Here is an 18713-nt window from a genome sequence, read left to right as displayed (position 1 = left end):
CTTTTAGGCGTCATAAAGCGGCTGATCGTGGTATATAAATTCCTAAATTCTTAAATTACTTAATTTGTTTAATTCCATCATTTTGCTCCCAAAATACGTAAGAGCTCTAATCTTCTAGTTCTAGATCGTATTCCTGATCATCCTCCCAATATATCCTAATATATCTCTATAAATTCTTTTACAGACTTATGAAGCTACATTCCATTTTCTTGAGGTCTCCCTCTCTCTATATTTAGCTCTCCTTTCCAAGTTATTTGTATATTTATTTAGCTTTACACAAATATTTCATTCAGCTATGCTTAAGATCTCTTTGCCCCACTCATCTCGCTCGCCTCTCGCCTTGGCCCCCATTGACATTAAATTTATTTAATTGATTCGGCTGGCCTATCTATCATTTGGAGCATTGCGTGGCTGCAGCGTACTCCCTAATTCAACATTTTGAGTAATACTTTCGGCGCAACCTCGGGCAGTGCTGCGGCTCTCAATCATCTGAGCTCTCAATTGTATTAGCTGTGCTTCCTCTTGCCACATTCGCCCACGCAACATGAAGCGAAAAAACAAGCACGAATTCTGCTTTGCTGCTCCGACTGTTCGCTCATCAGTGGAGGCCATTATTTATCTTGTACTCCTTTGAAGGCGGGCCTAGCACACACGAGCTCAGCTGGCACCCAGTTGCTGTTGTTGCTGTTGTTGTGCTCATTTTGAAAAAAACATTGCGTAGGTTTTTGGCGGCTGTTTCCTATGGCGAATTTTTATGACAGCCTTCGCCGAGCCGAGCCGGGCAGGGCAAAAAAACACGCGCGCAAAAACAGGGGCGAAAGCAAGAAAAACATGGCAAAATATCATTGAACTCGCTCGTGCACACAGCTTGAAACAACATTTTGTTCCCAGCCATTAGTTTAGCTCCGCTTGGCTCGGCTTAGTTCAGCTGCAGCCTCAGCTTGGCTTGGCTTGGCTGGGCTTGCCTGCTGTGCGTGGGAGCCCACGTCACCTAGTTGAGTTGCTCACACACACACCTTCCAGCTAAACCCCATTGAAAAAAACATTTCGTAGCCATTTTCCGCACGATTTTGCGCCTTAAACCCTTTTCAAAGCAAAGAAATTGACAAATCTCTAGGCGTAGCAGCAGTTCTCGAGTCTAATTGTGAGCCTACTGAGTTATATATAGCTAAAGCCTGAATTCTCTGATCCAGCATAACTTGCTCGTTCACATACTGGAAGAGGCATACAAAGGTTTGGTGCAACGTTCGTTCCTGCCCCAGTGAATGCAAAGCAGTTGCCTGTTGTTGAAGCTAAAGGCTTTAGATTTATAATATATAAATGCATAAATTCTCGTGCTTTAGAGTATAACAAATTTAAATTTAAATTTATTAAATGCCCATTAGAGACATGGGATTGACTAGCTTGCAGCTAGAGTCTTGAGAGTGCCAATGGAAGTCGCAGCCTCAAGCGTTTAACAGCTGAAGCCACAGCAGAAGAGCTCAGCCTGAGTGGAGTTCATCTTGCTATAGAAGCTCTAGAATCCATTTAAAATATAGAAATTTGTAATAAATCTAACAAATATCTGTTCACAAGTATTATGCAATCGCTCAGATTCTTACATATTGTGCTGTGTGTGCTTAGAGGTAAGAGTTTGGGGTCAGGTTTTTGGCCTAAATATTTGCGCCGTCGCTGGCGGGCCATGTGTCATTTTGGTCATTTGTTTTGGACAAAGCCCCCCAGTGAACTGGCCTAGCTTACAATACACAGCATTATTCGCTTTCTCTCTCGCTCTGTCTCTCTGTTTGGCTGGTCCAAGTGCATTCAATTGTAAACGAGCCAATGCAGGCCGCAAAAAAAAAACCGACCAAAACTTGCAACACACAAAAAAAAAGGAAAACCAAACTGAAAAACTAAAAAGCTTAAAAACTTAAAACACAAAAATTGCGGCCTGGCCGCCATCAACACAAAAACAACAACAACTGAAACAGCAACAACAACTACAACAAGAGCGAGAGCTAAAAAAAATAGCACCACTCGAGCTGTGCTCTAAACTTCAGCGACAGTAAACCTCTCTGTACTCTATACCCTAGCCCTATATACCCCTGCCCCGCCCCTCCCATGTAAGCCTGCCTCACTCTGCAAATATGTTCAACATGCCGCAGAATGGCTGCCTGGCCCATTGTCCCTCTGATCCTGATCACTGCGCTGTGCATTTTAACGCTGAGTTGTTTTTCACAGTTTTCTTATTTTTTTTCGCTCTGCTTTGCTCTCAGCTTTGCTTTATTTCATTTTGTTGTATTTTATTTTTATATATACCCTATGATTTGTATAGCTATCGCTGGGTATGTCTATGGGGAGAATAATATGGGAGATTTTGAATTGGTGTTTGAGGCATTTTTGTTCTTAATATCAGAAAACTTAGATATTGCAGAATTATTCAGAAAAATTGAAAATTTATATTATATTATATAATTAAGTAATTATATTTAAAAAAAATATTATTTAAAAAAATATTTAAGAATAAAAATATAATATTATTTCAATTATAAGTAACTTAGTTAAATATTATTATTATAATATTCTACTTCAGATAATTGTTAATACACATGTTATTTGTTTGTGTTATATTTGTCATAAATAGTTAATTAATATGTGCTTTTTACATTATTATTATTTTGATAAAGGAAATCTGTAAAAAAATGAAATCATTTATTATATTTTTAAATTGTTTTATTTTATTTTTAAATATTTTTATATATAAGCCAAAGGCAAAAATCAAATCTTTGTTGAACAAAACTTTATTCTGCTTAATTCTTAAGAAAGTTTCTTTGATAAATAAAAATCCATCAAAAAATTACTTTAATACCTATAGAGTGTATTTCTTGTCTATGTGTGCATATCATTTACTCTAACAAAATTCAGAAAATTATATTCAACGTTAATAAAATTACCATTTCTCTATATTTAGCCCAGCGCGCGAAGTGTATGAATTCAATTTATAATCAGAAATTTGAATTAAATTTACTTGATTAAATTTACATGACTTGAACAGCTTTTGACCTTGACTTTTTCTTGAGAAGCTGAGAAAACAATTTGTAAGCTGATCGAATGTGACAAAAACTCAAGTCTAATGTAGTGCTTAGCTCAAGCTTTGATCTATAAAGTGGTCTAGAGTTAATGATGCTGCATGAAAAAATTTATTCAGTTAATGCTCAGATTGACGCTTTTTAATTCTTTTAAAATTTAATATTTTTTTAAAATATTTTGTTCATAATTTTTATTATAATTTCAGAAGTAAAACACGAAAAAAATTCAAATTCAACTTTTGAGCTTTTTTCTGTCAGAAAATCTGTTTCTTCAGATTTTTTCATGTAATATTTCAGCTTCTGCCGAGTATTTTTCTGTTAGTCTGTTTTCTGCATTTTCAGCTTCTGCCGGGTATTCTGGACGTCTGGCATAGTCGCCTGCTTAGCTGCATATTTCGCAGCTATTTTTCTACTTTCCTATTTATTTTTTGTGTGTTTTGCTCTTTTGTTTTACTTGCGCTTTAACTTTAAATGAATTTCTATTATTTTTGTGTTTATTTGAGCTTTGCAGTCAACCAACTGCCCCTCCCCCCTTACTTCTACTCGCTTGCCGTGTACCCTTTAGCCCCCTCACTCCCACCCCTTTTACTCGAACCTTTATTCCAAGCTGCAAGCTTATCGTCTGTTGTCGTCTGTAGCTGTTTTATTCCGTTACTCATTGCTCCTTTGGTCATGCTCGTTGCTGTTGTTGTTATTGTTGCTGTATTTGTTGCTGTTTGAACAAAACTAAATTGGTATATCCGTTTTTATTAAGCAACATTTCCGGTTACTCTTCGAGTGTTTTGCAGGCAATGGCACTGGCCATGGCCAAAGATGCCTGCTGGCCATGCTCGCACTCAGCGCTCCCCACCTCTGCCCTCCTCAAGCTCCCTCTCTTCCACTGTCTCTTGGTTAACTCTCGGCCAGTGACAATTTTTCATGCTGTTGTCAGTTTTTGTGCTCGAGTGGTTCGAGTTGCTCCACTTGAGTTCGTCAGCTCGTTAGATTTTTTTTTTTTTTTTCGGCTGTTTTCGTGTTTTGTTCAACGCTTTAATTTGCTCAACTGTCTTCATCTTCTTCGTCCACTTCTTCTTTGTGCTGTGCCTCTTTGGCTGGCTCTTTAAACAAAGGCTCATTAAGTATACGCAGCTGAAGCCAAGGTAATTGATTCGAAAGCAATTTTAGCTATGCTGCTCAAACTGTATGTGTGTGTGGACGTGGCAACTTTAGTTGGGCGTTTGCACATTTAAATTAAATTTGTTGTCAATAAAAATGCAAAAATTTAAACAAGACCAGAAAACAGACGCAAAAAAGGGAAAGCTTTGGCCGCTGGGCAATCGCTTGTTGCCTAAATGCCGGCGCTTATCTCAATGGAAATCCACAAGGACCTCATAAATATGTATGTTTGGGTCGGTCGGTTTGGTTATGCAGCAAACCTTTTGCTGTGGTCAAACATACTTTCTCTATGCATATATATATATATATATATTTATTTTTTGTAGCTATCTATGACTCGCTCTGGCTCCCTCCCTCTCTCTCTCTCTCTGTGTGAGTCTCGGACTGCGTCAAGGCGCCAGATAGTTTCAAAAGTGATTTGGGTACACTTTTGGGATTTGGTTTTGTCCTGGCTGCTACTGCCGCCTCTACTGCTGCTCGACGGCATATTAAATTAAAGCGTTCAGGGTATCACCTCATTCGGCAAACGGCTCCCTTTTCGCCCTAAGCCCGCATTCACATGGCCAAGTGTCAGTCGCAAGTGTCAAAGGTGCCTGTTTTTAAATTATTCGCACAACAACGGCAAAAACATGACAAAAATTTGTGTTAGAATATGCGTTTAGCCACAAAATTTGAGATAAGCGTCATCGTCGTCGACGTCGTCGTCCTCGTCCTCAGCTCCTTTCGTCTGTGCACAGGCGACTGACAGCCCAAATGGATGAAACAGAGCAGAGCAAAGCCGACCAGACCTGAGCTTGCCAGATGCCAAATTATGCAGAAAACCAAATATGACAGCTACAAAAAGCTGAACACAAAAAAGTAACTATATATATATATATAAATATATATATATGTATATTCATTTATATATAGAGAGCGCTAGAGGACAAAACTATTGCAAAAAAGCAAGAGAACTCTAAAAGTTTTAAAATCTCTGAAGGCTTATTCTTATAAAATATGCATATGTAAGTATTTTAGACTACTTTTTTGCTTACATTAATGGGCTTGACTTCAGAGATAAACAAGTTTACGTTGAAATTGAATAAACGAAAGTTTCTTTTAATACTAAGAGAATAAATTCATACACCTAATATGGGCTACTGTTGCTGCTGGTCTTTTGGAAGATGATTCTATGTCGCATATCATACAGATGTTGTATGTGTTGTATATATTGTATATGTTGTATATGTTGTATATGTTGTATATGTTGTATATGTTGTATATGTTGTATATGTTGTATATGTTGTATATGTTGTATATGTTGTATATGTTGTATATGTTGTATATGTTGTACATGTTGTATATGTTGTATATGTTGTATATGTTGTATATGTTGTATATGTTGTATGTGTTGTATATATTGTATATGTTGTATATGTTGTATATGTTGTATATGTTGTATATGTTGTATATGTTGTATATGTTGTATATGTTGTACATGTTGTATATGTTGTATATGTTGTATATGTTGTACATGTTGTATACGTTGCATATGTTGCGCATATTGCATAAGCTGAATATGTTGTATATGTTGCAAATAATGCATATAATTTATAAGTTGCATATGTTGTACACAAGTTCTATATATTTGATAAGTTCAATAAAGTTTAGCCATTTAGACTTATTCACAGAAATATTCGATCAAATTTAATTAATTATGAATTGGGAATATTAAATATTCTTAGCTAAAATTAAGTTTCACTCTAAGTGTATGAATTTCTACACAAATTCCTACGAAAATGCCACACAGTTGGTTTTCTTAATATTTATAAATAATTATTAATTAAACAAAGGCGAAAAGTTGTTAATTTAATTGGAGCAATCAAAAAGCAGGCTGCAAAAATGTGTTTGTGGCAACAAAATGAAGAGCCAAACACGAAGGCCTAATTAAAAGCATAATTTAATTAAGAGGCAGCAGCTGTTGGCAGCGGCAGCAACAACAACGAGGACAACAGCAAAAGGCTGCAGCTAAAAGCGACTTCTGTCGCATATGCCACAAAACAAGAACACAACACGGCAAAATGGTCAAGCTGCACCAGTGTGTGTAAGTGTGTGCATGTGTGTGAGTGTGTGTAAGTGTGTATATTAATGCAGTCATAAATTGTGTGGCTGCTGCTGCTGCAGTTGTTGCTGCTGCAGTTGCATGTTTCGCAAAGTGTCGCATGAAAGTATGCCAAAACCAAAATCCCTGAAAACACTGAGTCGAAAACAACAGCACAAATAGTTTGGGCTTTTATGTACAACAAATTACGTTTCATGTTTAACCACATGATTTATGCACTTGCCCCGCCCCTTTTCAATTGTTGCACAATTTATGACAAATTAAATGCCCATCAATGGCTGGGCGTGGCACACAATCAAAGCCAAGTAATTTGATCAAGCAGAAAATATTCTACGAAACATTCCTGACCTTAATTGAGTCGACTTCACAGCTAGCTGATTTAGTTGCACAGCTCTTGAATAATTGTGAGGGATATTACTTGAGAGAAATATATTATTAAGTAATAAATTAATGTATCTGTGTGAATATCTTTCATAGTTATTAGTTAATCGACTTAAATGAGAGCGTTTCTTAGCAAAGTGAGAGGGAGAAAGACGGCTGTTCTTGTATTCTGTTTAATGTCTTTTTCTATTTATATATATCTATGTGTTCTATATGTTGCATATGTTGTATTTGTTGTATATGTTGTATATGTTGTATATGTTGTATATGTTGTATATGTTGTATATGTTGTATATGTTGTATATGTTGTATATGTTGTATATGTTGTATATGTTGTATATGTTGCATATGTTGTATTTGTTGTATATGTTGTATATGTTGTATATGTTGTATATGTTGTATATGTTGTATATGTTGTATATGTTGTATATGTTGTATATGTTGTATATGTTGTATATGTTGTATATGTTGTATATGTTGTATATGTTGTATATGTTGTATATGTTGTATATGTTGTATATGTTGTATATGTTGTATATGTTGTATATGTTATATGTTGTATATGTTGTATATGTTGTATATGTTGTATATGTTGTATATGTTGTATATGTTGTATATGTTGTATATGTTGTATATGTTGTATATGTTGTATATGTTGTATATGTTGTATATGTTGTATATGTTGTATATGTTGTATATGTTGTATATGTTGTATATGTTGTATATGTTGTATATGTTGTATATGTTGTATATGTTGTATATGTTGTATATGTTGTATATGTTGTATATGTTGTATATGTTGTATATGTTGTATATGTTGTATATGTTGTATATGTTGTATATGTTGTATATGTTGTATATGTTGTATATGTTGTATATGTTGTATATGTTGTATATGTTGTATATGTTGTATATGTTGTATATGTTGTATATGTTGTATATGTTGTATATGTTGTATATGTTGTATATGTTGTATATTGTCTATGTTGTATATGTTGTATATGTGTATATGTGTATATGTTATAGATGTTGTATATGTTGTATATGTTGTATATGTTGTATATGTTTGTATATGTTGTATATGTTGTATATGTTGTATATGTTGTATATGTTGTATATGTTGTATATGTTGTATATGTTGTATATGTTGTATATGTTGTATATGTTGTATATGTTGTATATGTTGTATGTTTTTCTCTACAAATCCTTTCGAATTATCCTCATTAGCCTCTGTCTTATCTTTAATCCGTATGAGTCCTTAAAGAGCCACATCTCTTACATCATCATTTGTGCCTACTCCTTCTTCTGGGTATATCTACTAAGCTGTGGTTACACGACTTCGGCATTATGATGCCCTCTCTCTTATGTGCTGAGGTAAACATCTAGTGCTATCTCTTTCACCGCGTGCGTGCCTTATTGACTTGGACTAACTGAGCCGCATTGTCAATTGAGTGCAGGGACCAGCAGGGCTAGCTGGACATGGGGACACCTTGTACACAGCCAGCATTCTGAATTGGATTCAGAAATGGAATCACAGCTATAGCTAGCTGGGTCACAATGTGAGCTGTGAACTATGCGAACGTTGATTTTTCATCAGCAATGTGAGACGCGCTGCATTTCTCTAAACCGCCCGCCCACACACGGCTCCATCCATATGGTACAGTCGGCCACAGTCAGCTTTTCCTGCACTATTTGTTCATTTGTCTTGCTCTAGCTGTCTTTATCTATCTTTAAACCCCAACTGTAGCTCTTCGTCAAGCTAAAGTCATGTTTACCCTGACGCTGGCCGCATATAAATCCAGCTGCGTGTTAGTCTGTCATGGCATCTACTGCCAGAGAGACTCCCCTTCTCTACCCACTGCTTTACTAGGTAAGCGAACGCAATCCCAATCCCAATCTCAATTTCTGTGCCGCCACGCCTCTGCCCACCCCTCGTTTAAGTTTCCTGTGTGTGCACTAACTGTTGTTGATACGGTTTCCGTTTGTCTAAAGCTCCATGCGGCACTTAAGTGAACTTTAAACACTTTTATTAATGGCATATTATGTAATATACGTGCCCGCCCCACCACACACACACTCGCCAGCTGAAAGGGTTTGCGTGTGCGCGGGTGTTTGTGTGTGTGTAACGGGTATCTCGGCTCGGCAACTTTGCAACATTACTAGCTGCAAATGGGAAAGGCACTGCGAATGTTTTAATTAAAGTGGAATTGGGTATTCTGAGTGGCAATCCCCAATCCACAATCCGCAATCTCAGCTCTGCCAACAGTCAACAGCCAGCAGCCAACTGGCTTTAGCCCTAGCCAGATGTTACGCATACGCAGCGTCAAACTTTTGAATATGCTATATACGTACGCAGATCTAACGGCTATGTAGGCGCTTCTGCACAAGTGAAAACAAAATATGGAAAATTGTTAAGAAACTTTTCCGAATTGAATACCAAAAATTGCCAAAGAATTTCATTTACAGCCAGTAATAGAAAACACCAAAGACGTCAGACGGAAGCAAAGTAATGGAAACTCTTTGTTAACCGAACAAAAGCCTTCATATGGAAACTAATAAGGTTTAGAAATGAAGCATGCTGAGTAAAATGAATGCAAGAGCTTATATGCTTTACTGAATATATAATATATGTTATTGTTTTATTTTTTAATTTTTCACATTATATAGCTCTGAGCATAGATGGAGTGAAAGGCGCATAAATAGGAAAATAGAAATGGAAAAAATTGTCTATATAAACATATGTTAGGTACCTAAATATTTTATTAGAAATTAATTTTTATTATAATATATGAAATATATATATATTCAGCAAAATTGGATAGACATATATTTTTAAATTAATTTATTTTTGGTACTATTTTGATAATTAAAATTTGTTACTAACATATTTCTTAAAGTATATTTTTCTTTATATATATTTTTTTTTCAAAAATATCATATTTTATTTTATTATATTATATAATTATTTTGTTGTATTTTTAGCACATTAAATTTTTTATTTTTGGCTTTCTAAAAATTACTTTTTTGCATTTAAAAGTAGGATATAAATGTTTGTTCTCTACCTGAATCAAGCTCTCTCCCTCCATTTGTCTCTGTCTCGCTTTTCCCCATATTCTCTCGCTCGCTGTCCATCTCTCTTACTCTCTCCCTCTGCCATTTCTCCATCTCAGCAGCCCAAGCCTGCTCGCTTTTTAATATTTGAAATATTTGCCTTGCATAGTTTTCCTATAGCGCATTTGGTAGTCGGCTTCTCACACCTGGCCAAAGTGAGCTCCGCCTCTCTCTCAATTGCTATAATTGCCAGCTTAGTCGTCATTCTCATCAGCTTTTATCCCTGACCCAAACCACCTTTCCGGCTTTCACCTGGCTGGCGATGGGGGGCGCTTGGCTAAGCAAATACTTTGTTCAGTCTCTCTCGCATATTACGCATACGCAACGTTTGCAGTTAATTTGCAAAATGTTTCACATGCTGGCATTTTAATGAGTTGTCTCGGCACTTTAAGGACCCCAGCCTCCTGTCGCCTCCCTACCTCAGGCCGCCGCTGCTGCTCCTGCAGCTGAGGGACCACAAACAGTAGTTCGTGTATGCTTGGGACAGGTTTCATTAAGTTTCTGAGTTGCCTTTAAGCGATTGTTTGCCCATCGATTGACGTGCAATTGTTTCAATTGCACTGCTTACTGTATGCACACTGTATATATGTATATATAAATGTGTGTGTGTGTGTATATATATATTTGGCTGTATGGCTTATTATGCTTTATGTGCGACAAATATTTGTCACAGCAGCAGAAGCAGAAGCAGCAGCAGCAGCAGCTTTGCTTGAGCCTGCCTGGCTGGACGCCTTTTGTTCTCTTGCTGTGTGTTTGCGCATCGAGTGGCAGTTGCCTCATTTGTTGCAGCAATAAATGCGACAATGCTGCAGAATATGTCTGTCTCACTCACACATGCACAGAGACTCTGTACATTGCAAAAGGCAACTCTCTTTGGCCCGACATTCAGCCTACGTCTAAAGACTTATGACATTTGGCCATAACATCAACCTACAACAAGAACAAAGCCAGGCATGTCAGCAGCACATTACACATCCCGTTATATATATATATATATAGTGTAGTTGATTTTTGCACAGCAATTGCTGTTGTTGTAATTGTTATGAGCTAAAATTACGGTTGAAGGTTCACGAGGCGTCGTCACGGGGAAGACGAAGTGCAGCTAAAAAGTAATATATTTTACAACAGCAAAGGGCGAGACTGCATATTATATTTATGCCGTTATGCCACACACCAACAAGCAACCAGCAACAACAACAATAACAACTGCAATAGCAATAGCTGTTGTTAAAAGCAGAAATTCACATTAAGCTGAAAGAAAAGCAAAAGCTTGCGGAATATGTGGAAAAAGAGAAGCTTGTGGCGGTGCAATGTGTGCGGGCGCCGACAAGTTCAGGCCACAAGTAAACGAGCCAAGCAGCTTGTTTTAAGTAGACAACAAGCACACACACACACACACACACATGTGTGTGTGTGTTTGAGCAACTTACATTAGTTGGCAGGCAGGAGGCAACTGCTGGCAAACATCTTCCTGTTGTTGTCCTGTCGCTTGTTTTGGCCTCAGCGTTCTAGCATGAAATCTTTTTAAAAATACATACTCCCACACACATGCACACACACACACACACGCACACACACTAGTGCAGTGCAAATAACAACTGGCAGCATTGCCATAATTCTTGTCTACGCACAAAAGTATGCTACACTTTATGCGAGTATGAAATAAATAATTACAAACAAGTCAAGCAAGCCAAACGAGTGTGTGTGAGTCGAGTGTGTGTGTAGTTTCAGATATAGTCAGTTGCAGGAAACATATGTCGACGCCGGCAGTGCTAAAAGTGCATTACACTGCGGCCGGCAGTTGTATATTCACACACCCACGCACACACACACACACACACAAAAGCTCGAGTATCCTGTTTAAAGAATATTTATTTTTTCTCTCTTGTTTTTTATTTGTTTGTGCTGAGCTATGTTTGCCATGTGGTTCGTAATGAACACATCTTCATCATGTCTTGTGGCACAAGCAGAGTTTGAGCCAAGACTGAAATAAATGTGCGTAGGTGTAAGCCAGCAACAAGAACCAACTCTTAACGAAATCAATTCTGTCTGTGTGCCAAAAGCAAATTCAGTTAAGCAAATAGATTTAATTTACGAGCAATATGTTTTAAACTTAACATACCTACACAACAAATGTATAGGGATTTTACTTGAAATTATAATTTTTTAAAAATTTATTTTTTATTTAAGTATTTTTAGTTTTCTCGCTTTTTACTTGAAAGTTATAACATTTATTAGTTGGTTTATTTTAATTTGTATATTGTTGAAATTTTATATCTTGTTTAAATTCTTATTATAAAATGAACATAAAAACTAATATAAATAAAAAAATAAAAACAACCCATAAAAAAGGAGACAACCCATAAAATGAGAAAAAAAATTAAATATTTATTTGTGTTAAATTTACATAAATATTATTTGTTTATTAATAATAATACACAAATAATAATAAATACACAAATATGTGCAATTTATATTTAAAAAATTTTGTATAGCTCATTTTTTATTTATTTATTAGAAATAAAAATTTTAATTTATATATTATATATATATAAATTATATATAATATAAACCAAACCTAATATTTTTAATTTGCTGCGTACATAATATGCAAATAGTATTTTCGTTCAATTGTATTTTTCACAAATTTAAATTTAAGCTTTTATTTATTTGTAAAATGATCAACTAAAAGCCAGCTTGCCTGATTTTATTGACACCTTGGATTAATTTGTTATGAGAAGCTTTGCCTAGCCTGTTCAAATAAAACTTTTTCGCATTTAGTTATCAAACAAATTTGAGCGTAAATAAATTGTTGACACATTTGGTTAAGTGCGAATTATGATATTCGTTTGTTACAATAAAAATTAAATTGTTTATCTAACAGCTGGGATCTAATGCAGCGCAAATATTAGATTACAATTGAATTATAAATTTTTCCGGGAAAAATACATAAATTGATGTGCAGCACACACAAAAACTTTGTTAATAAATTAAATAACAAATAATAAAAAAATAACAAGAACAGTTTTATTCAATTTTAACAAATATTTTAAAAATTATGACTCAAAAAAGTATAATTTATATATACAGAATTCATTCAAAGAGTTTTTTTTAAATCTCCTTAAACTTATAAGATTTTTGTACATTTTTTAAATTAAACTTAAATCTTTAAAAAAAATGGATAAATTAACATTTAAAATTGTTTTATATATTTCGCAGATTTATATATTTAAGTAGTAATAATATATATATATGAAATATTTGTATCTTAATTTTCTATTCCCCAACTTTAAGCTTAAAGCGAAATACGCACACAGCTCTCAACACAAAAGTCGACTTCATTGCGTATTCAAATCATATACCGTTTTTCGTTCAGTGCATTTCATGTACGTTTATGATGTTATTTACATTTGTGTTTTGATTTCGTTTGCTTTATGAAGACATCGTACACTCTGGTCCACTGCAAAACCTCAGGCGAAACACAAAATTGTGTAAAAAATGCAAGGCAAAAGTTTTTCTTATTGCTGCCGGTTGTTCTCCGCGTGTGTGTGTGTGAGTGTGTGCGTATTTTAATTTTTTTGTTTTGTTTTCTGTTTGTTTTGTTTTGGTTGCATTTCGTAGACTTTTGACTTGTGCGGGCATCTCTGTGGACCCAGGCAAATGAACCAGCAGGACGACAACCTCAAAAGTCAAATCTCTCTCTACTCCCTCACACTCCCACCTTCTCCTGCCTTGCTCCGTCTCTGAGAAGTGCCAGTGAGCTGTGTGCACTTGCATTTATGAATGTTTAAGCACTCGCAAGTCAGAAAGGAACAGCAGCATAATTGAAAAATTCATAAAGCCAGAGAGAAATGCATAAATGAGTGAGTGTAAGAGAGATGCCAGCATGGCACTGTGTGTGTGAGAGAGTGTATGTGGGTGCTAAAGCCCTAATAATAGCTAATTATTGCAGGTCGTTTGTAAAGTCAACCAAACTTAGATGTTTCGTGCTATTTTATTATAGTAACTTGGATTTTTGGCATTCCCAACTTGATTACTTAACATGTTCTTTTTTGTTCGATAAAAATATAATCGAATTTCAAAAGCTTTAACAAAAACATTTAATTGCCACCTTTAAAGACCTATTTCATTTTATGTACCACACACACATATCAATAATTAAACCGTGTTAAAGTTAATCGAGCGTCTGGAGTTAATTGCTAATTTAAAGTTTATCAATCAATTTAAAGCACGCTTGTTAGACCTGGGCAAATAAATGGCAATTTAAATGTCTATCAGAGCTTCATCCATGGATTTTATAAAATTGATTGTTAATTTGTAAAAATTGAAATGCTTTTGCCCTGCGGCCGCCGTTCGTCGTATCAAAACAGAAATCTGTTTACATTTCAGTATTACAGCGGGCAAAAAAAAAAAGAAAGAAAAAACTTGACATAACAGGAAACTTTATTTTCATCTCTTAAATGCAGCGAAATTTTATGTTTTCTTTTTAATCGGGCAATATTTTAATTTGCCGAAAAACAACTTAAATAAAGCAAACGAAAACTTTATTAAAATGCATATGAAGTTTACATAAGCGCAACTGCAGGTGGGCAGGGCGCAGATAGCGTGGCACCTGTGGCTATGGCCAGCAAACGTTCATAATTATTTGCTTGGCATAAAAAATATATGCAAATCGTTGAGCGTTGATAGTAAGTCCACAGCCGAAGTCGAAATGAAATTCGCAGCTATACACTTGCCTTTACTCATTCTCTCTCTTGATTTATATTTATTTCTGTTTTTACTGTTAAAATTATCTGCAGAAAGCATTAAAACAGAGATTACAAAAAAATTCCGAGCTTTACAAATTATTTAAATTTCTGAAGCAGCAAAGGTAATTGGTTAGAAAATACATTTATTATAAAATATATTCTAATTATAGCTGTGCTCGAAAGGCGAATTGCCGTCAATCTGTTTTTCAGGATGTGCTCTTTCAGACTTCATCTCTCTCCGCACACCATTCGTTCACTGAAATAATAGCGGCCCTGTTCGAAGTGCTTAAATAGGCATCTCCCTCTCACTCAGCACTAAGCTGGACTACGCTCAGCAATAGCTGTCTTTGTCTTTCTCTCTCTCTCCCACTATATGTACGAATTAACGGATGCAAGGCAGAAATGAAGCGCAAACTCACTCGGATAACATTTTACAACAACAATAAGCACTTATTCGTCCACCAATACTACTACAACAGTCGTAGCCAATCACGATCAAGTAGAATAGTATAAACAGTATAACAGACATTTCAGTGTTACGTTCTAAACATGATCTTTCCACTAACTGAAAGTACTTATAGGAAGCCTAATAGAATTTTAAGTAACTAAAAACAGTTCAAACCTAGAGTTCATGTTCCTCTTTGAATACTCAAAGCAGAGTATCCCAAAGACTACAGCTCTCTCTCTCACTCTCTTGTTTGTTAATTTGAAAAATTAATAAAATTGAAATCCATATATACAAGTAGTTAACAAATCAAGTCAATCATAACTGTAACTATACAAAAACGTCTCCATTCCATATATATGAAAAATAGCAAATATAAATGCTTGCAGTTAGGCGGACAAATGCAGGCATTTATATCGCAATTTTTGTATTCTATTTATTTTTTGTATTTTTTTTTTTTAACATTTCACTCTATTTTAATATTTCTTTTATTCCTTTTTGATGGCCAGCAACAATCGCAATGTTAATTACAATAACAGAGAGCGCACGAGTTGCTACAAAAAACTTGCAATGTTAAAAAAGTGAACGGAATGTAAAAAATTTGTTGCGGGCTGCAATTGAATATGCAGCAGCTGCCCCTTGCCCCACCACCTCGCCCCCTCTTCGTGTCTCGGGCTATATTGAGCTGTTTGTTTTATGCGGCAGAGTGAAAAATCTCAACACAATATCAAATGCATACACTGCGCGCTTAGTTTGCTTCCTTTTATTTTTATACAGAGCGAACAATGAAAAGTTGCTAAAAAACTATATACAAATACATAGACATATATAGATATATAAGCTCATATATCTATACATATAGTACACAGACAAAAAACAGATTTGAGCAAACAAAATACATGCGGGCGGGCGGTGGGTGGCGGGCGTGGCTGCTGTGATGGGTTTAAAAAAGCTGCAAGCAGACAAATTAAAACTAAGCGCTCCATGTACAAACAGCTCACCCAAGGGGCCCTAAAAGTGGGTGGTGCACTCGACCCAATGGCAGCCACTCGACCATTTGCTCCATTTAGTTGTAAACACACACACAGACAATTATTCGCTTGGCAGTACTGCTCAAACTGTAAGAGCAACCACAGCAGCTCAGCTCAGCTCAGTTCAGCTCCCATTTGATTTCCCAAAACAATTTGAATTCGTTATACAAAAAATCGATTTCTTTGCATTTGCAACAAATTATTTTTTTTGCCATAGAGTGGAACGAATATTAAACATAGTTGGCTCTTATACAACACTGACATTGGCACACATACATTAATTCGTGTTATGCTATAATCAGCTTTTGACCGAATGAAAAGTTTTCACTTTTAATTGGGGCACATTAAGCGGGCTACGATTTAACTCTATAGAAATAATTCTGCTAGTGTTGCAAAGCGATGAATGTTACTACGAAAAGTATTTTTGCTGCTTGAAAATAAGTTTGATAAATAAATATAATAGAAGCTAAGCTAACTAGAGATTGTTGGGAACTTATCAGCAAATGTAAATACTTATCACCAATATTAACTTTTTATAGATAATAATACTAATTTCTATTAGGCTTTTTCGTTATTATTTTTATATTTCTTATTATATTTCGCTTGTTTTCCAACACTTACACAAAGGACAGTCACAGTAACCATCTGTTTTTATTAATACCACAATAGGCTTTTAGCTATTTTAAGTATTTTTATAGCGTTTTCCAACACTTTTTTCATATTCTCTAACATATACATAATAATCTAATATAATTTCTGATAAGAAGCTGATTCCACTTCAACTATTACACCTATTTTTAAATCGTTTTCCAACACTAACATTCCTCATCATCTTATCTAAGATATACTTTCATAAATTATTGATATTCTACTTTATAATGGACCAGCTCTGCCTAGGCAGCTTCCACCTCAACCCAAGGCACAGTCCCATAACTGCCTGCTCATTCCTTTTCCAACACTGAAGCGCCTAACGAGCACTTCAAATGCTGTACCTATTACAATTTTATATAATCAACTACAATCGAAATGGAGCCCAACCACACACACACTGAGGGAGGGAAACCTCTATAAATAGTAGCTTCTGAAATGTTAATGCAATTGAGTCTATATCCATTTGTGGAACACATCGAAGCACAAATTTATTTCTAGTATTTCAGCTGTGTGTGTGTGCGTGTGCATTATTCATTTGCTGGGCGTAGAGAGATTTACAATTTTCAACAATTCTCAGCCAAAAATATGGAACAATATTTTTGGTGCCGCTCGCGTCTGTTGCTTCGCTAATAAAATAAATCAAAGCTCTGCGCCCACTCCCCCTCTCTCTTCTTCTATATATTTGATAGTTACTATTCCGATATGGATTTCTGTGGGTTATCTTTAATTAAATGTTGCGCTGCAAATATGCACAAGCAAATTGCATTGCCCCGTGTTTTACACGTTCTCTATTAGACCTTAACTCAACATCTCTTCTCTCTCTCTCTCTCTCTCTCTTTTAGCTGGCTTGCTGTGTGCTGTGCTGGCCGACGAGTCGCTGGACACACGCGAAGGCGTCGATCTGGTACTCAAGTGCCGTTTCACCGAGCATTATGATTCAACTGACTTCACCTTCTACTGGGCTCGCTGGACCTGCTGCCCCACATTGTTCGAGAATGTGGCCATTGGCGATGTGCAGCTCAACTCCAATTATCGGTAAGTTCAGAGTGCGTGTGTGTGTGCGTGTGTGTGTCCTCTGTGCAATGGTCTGATAAATCACAGTCAGGCTCATAAATTCAACTCTGATGGCCTGTCAATAAGCAGGCGAAAAGTTAAAGGCCGTCTCACTCTGTCTCCCCATCTCTCGCTCCTCTCTCTCGCTCTCTTGTGATGGGGGTTTGATTGCACATTTATTTAATTGCCTGCCTGACATCGAGACTCAACTCGACTCAGCTCAACTCAACTCCCTTTCTCTCGCGGCATGTTTATTGATAAAAGATGAAAGATGCGAAAGTTTCGCGATGCGTTCAGCTGTTAAATTTATTAAAATTGCCAATGACTGCAAGGACAACGCCATCAATGCCATCATCTCTCTCCCTCTGGGTATGTGTGTGTGTGTGTGTGTGTACATCATTAAATGTTCATCTGGCAGGCGATAATTCATTGCCTTCAGCCACGCCCGCAAAAATATCAGTGTAAACAAGTCGAGGCTGGCCCCCACGAGTCCTTCGGTTCGCTAGATGCCTAGATTGGGATAAGGATAAGCGCGTGGACCATCAGCCGCAGCTGTGCACAAGCGAAATTATTATTATGGCATCTTTGCTAAAAAACAATGGGAAAAATACGCTAAATAAATTGTTTCTACAAAATTGACCAGCAGCAAAGGCAACAGCAACAACAACCTCAACCAGACTCGATTAGGTTAGCCAAAATATGCAGACAATTTGAATAATGATTGCAGCGTAATGGAAAGAAAACTTCCAACCTGAGGGACAATAGCAAAGCGAACCATAATATGCAAAGAAAATATAGAAAATATATACTATACATGTTATAGGAAATACATACATTGATTTTAAATTTATACAAATTAATATGCAATTTAATTTTAAAGTAAATAAATAGCAATTAAAATAATAATTAATTAAACATATCTGAAAATTTATATTAAATTGAAATGAAAATAGAAATATATAAAAATAA

The 18713-nt window shown here is 35.8% G+C and overlaps 1 protein-coding gene across 3 annotated transcripts in view; it reads left to right on the top strand.

The window, feature by feature from the left end:
• The window catches only part of LOC111602152 (hemicentin-1), a 138790-nt gene that overhangs the window by 50710 nt on the left and 69367 nt on the right, over positions 1-18713 (top strand). For all 3 annotated transcript variants that reach the window (XM_023319102.2, XM_023319104.2, XM_023319103.2), the window contains exon 2: positions 17534-17726. In XM_023319102.2, the coding sequence (XP_023174870.2) occupies positions 17534-17726 (193 nt within the window). The remainder of the gene's footprint in view (positions 1-17533; positions 17727-18713) is intronic.

Source organism: Drosophila hydei, unplaced genomic scaffold (assembly GCF_003285905.1).
Source record: "Drosophila hydei strain 15085-1641.00,03,60 unplaced genomic scaffold, DhydRS2 tig00000172-arrow-pilon, whole genome shotgun sequence".
NCBI classification, from domain to species: Eukaryota; Metazoa; Arthropoda; class Insecta; order Diptera; family Drosophilidae; genus Drosophila; species Drosophila hydei.
This window is presented reverse-complemented; position numbering and strand designations above follow the sequence as displayed.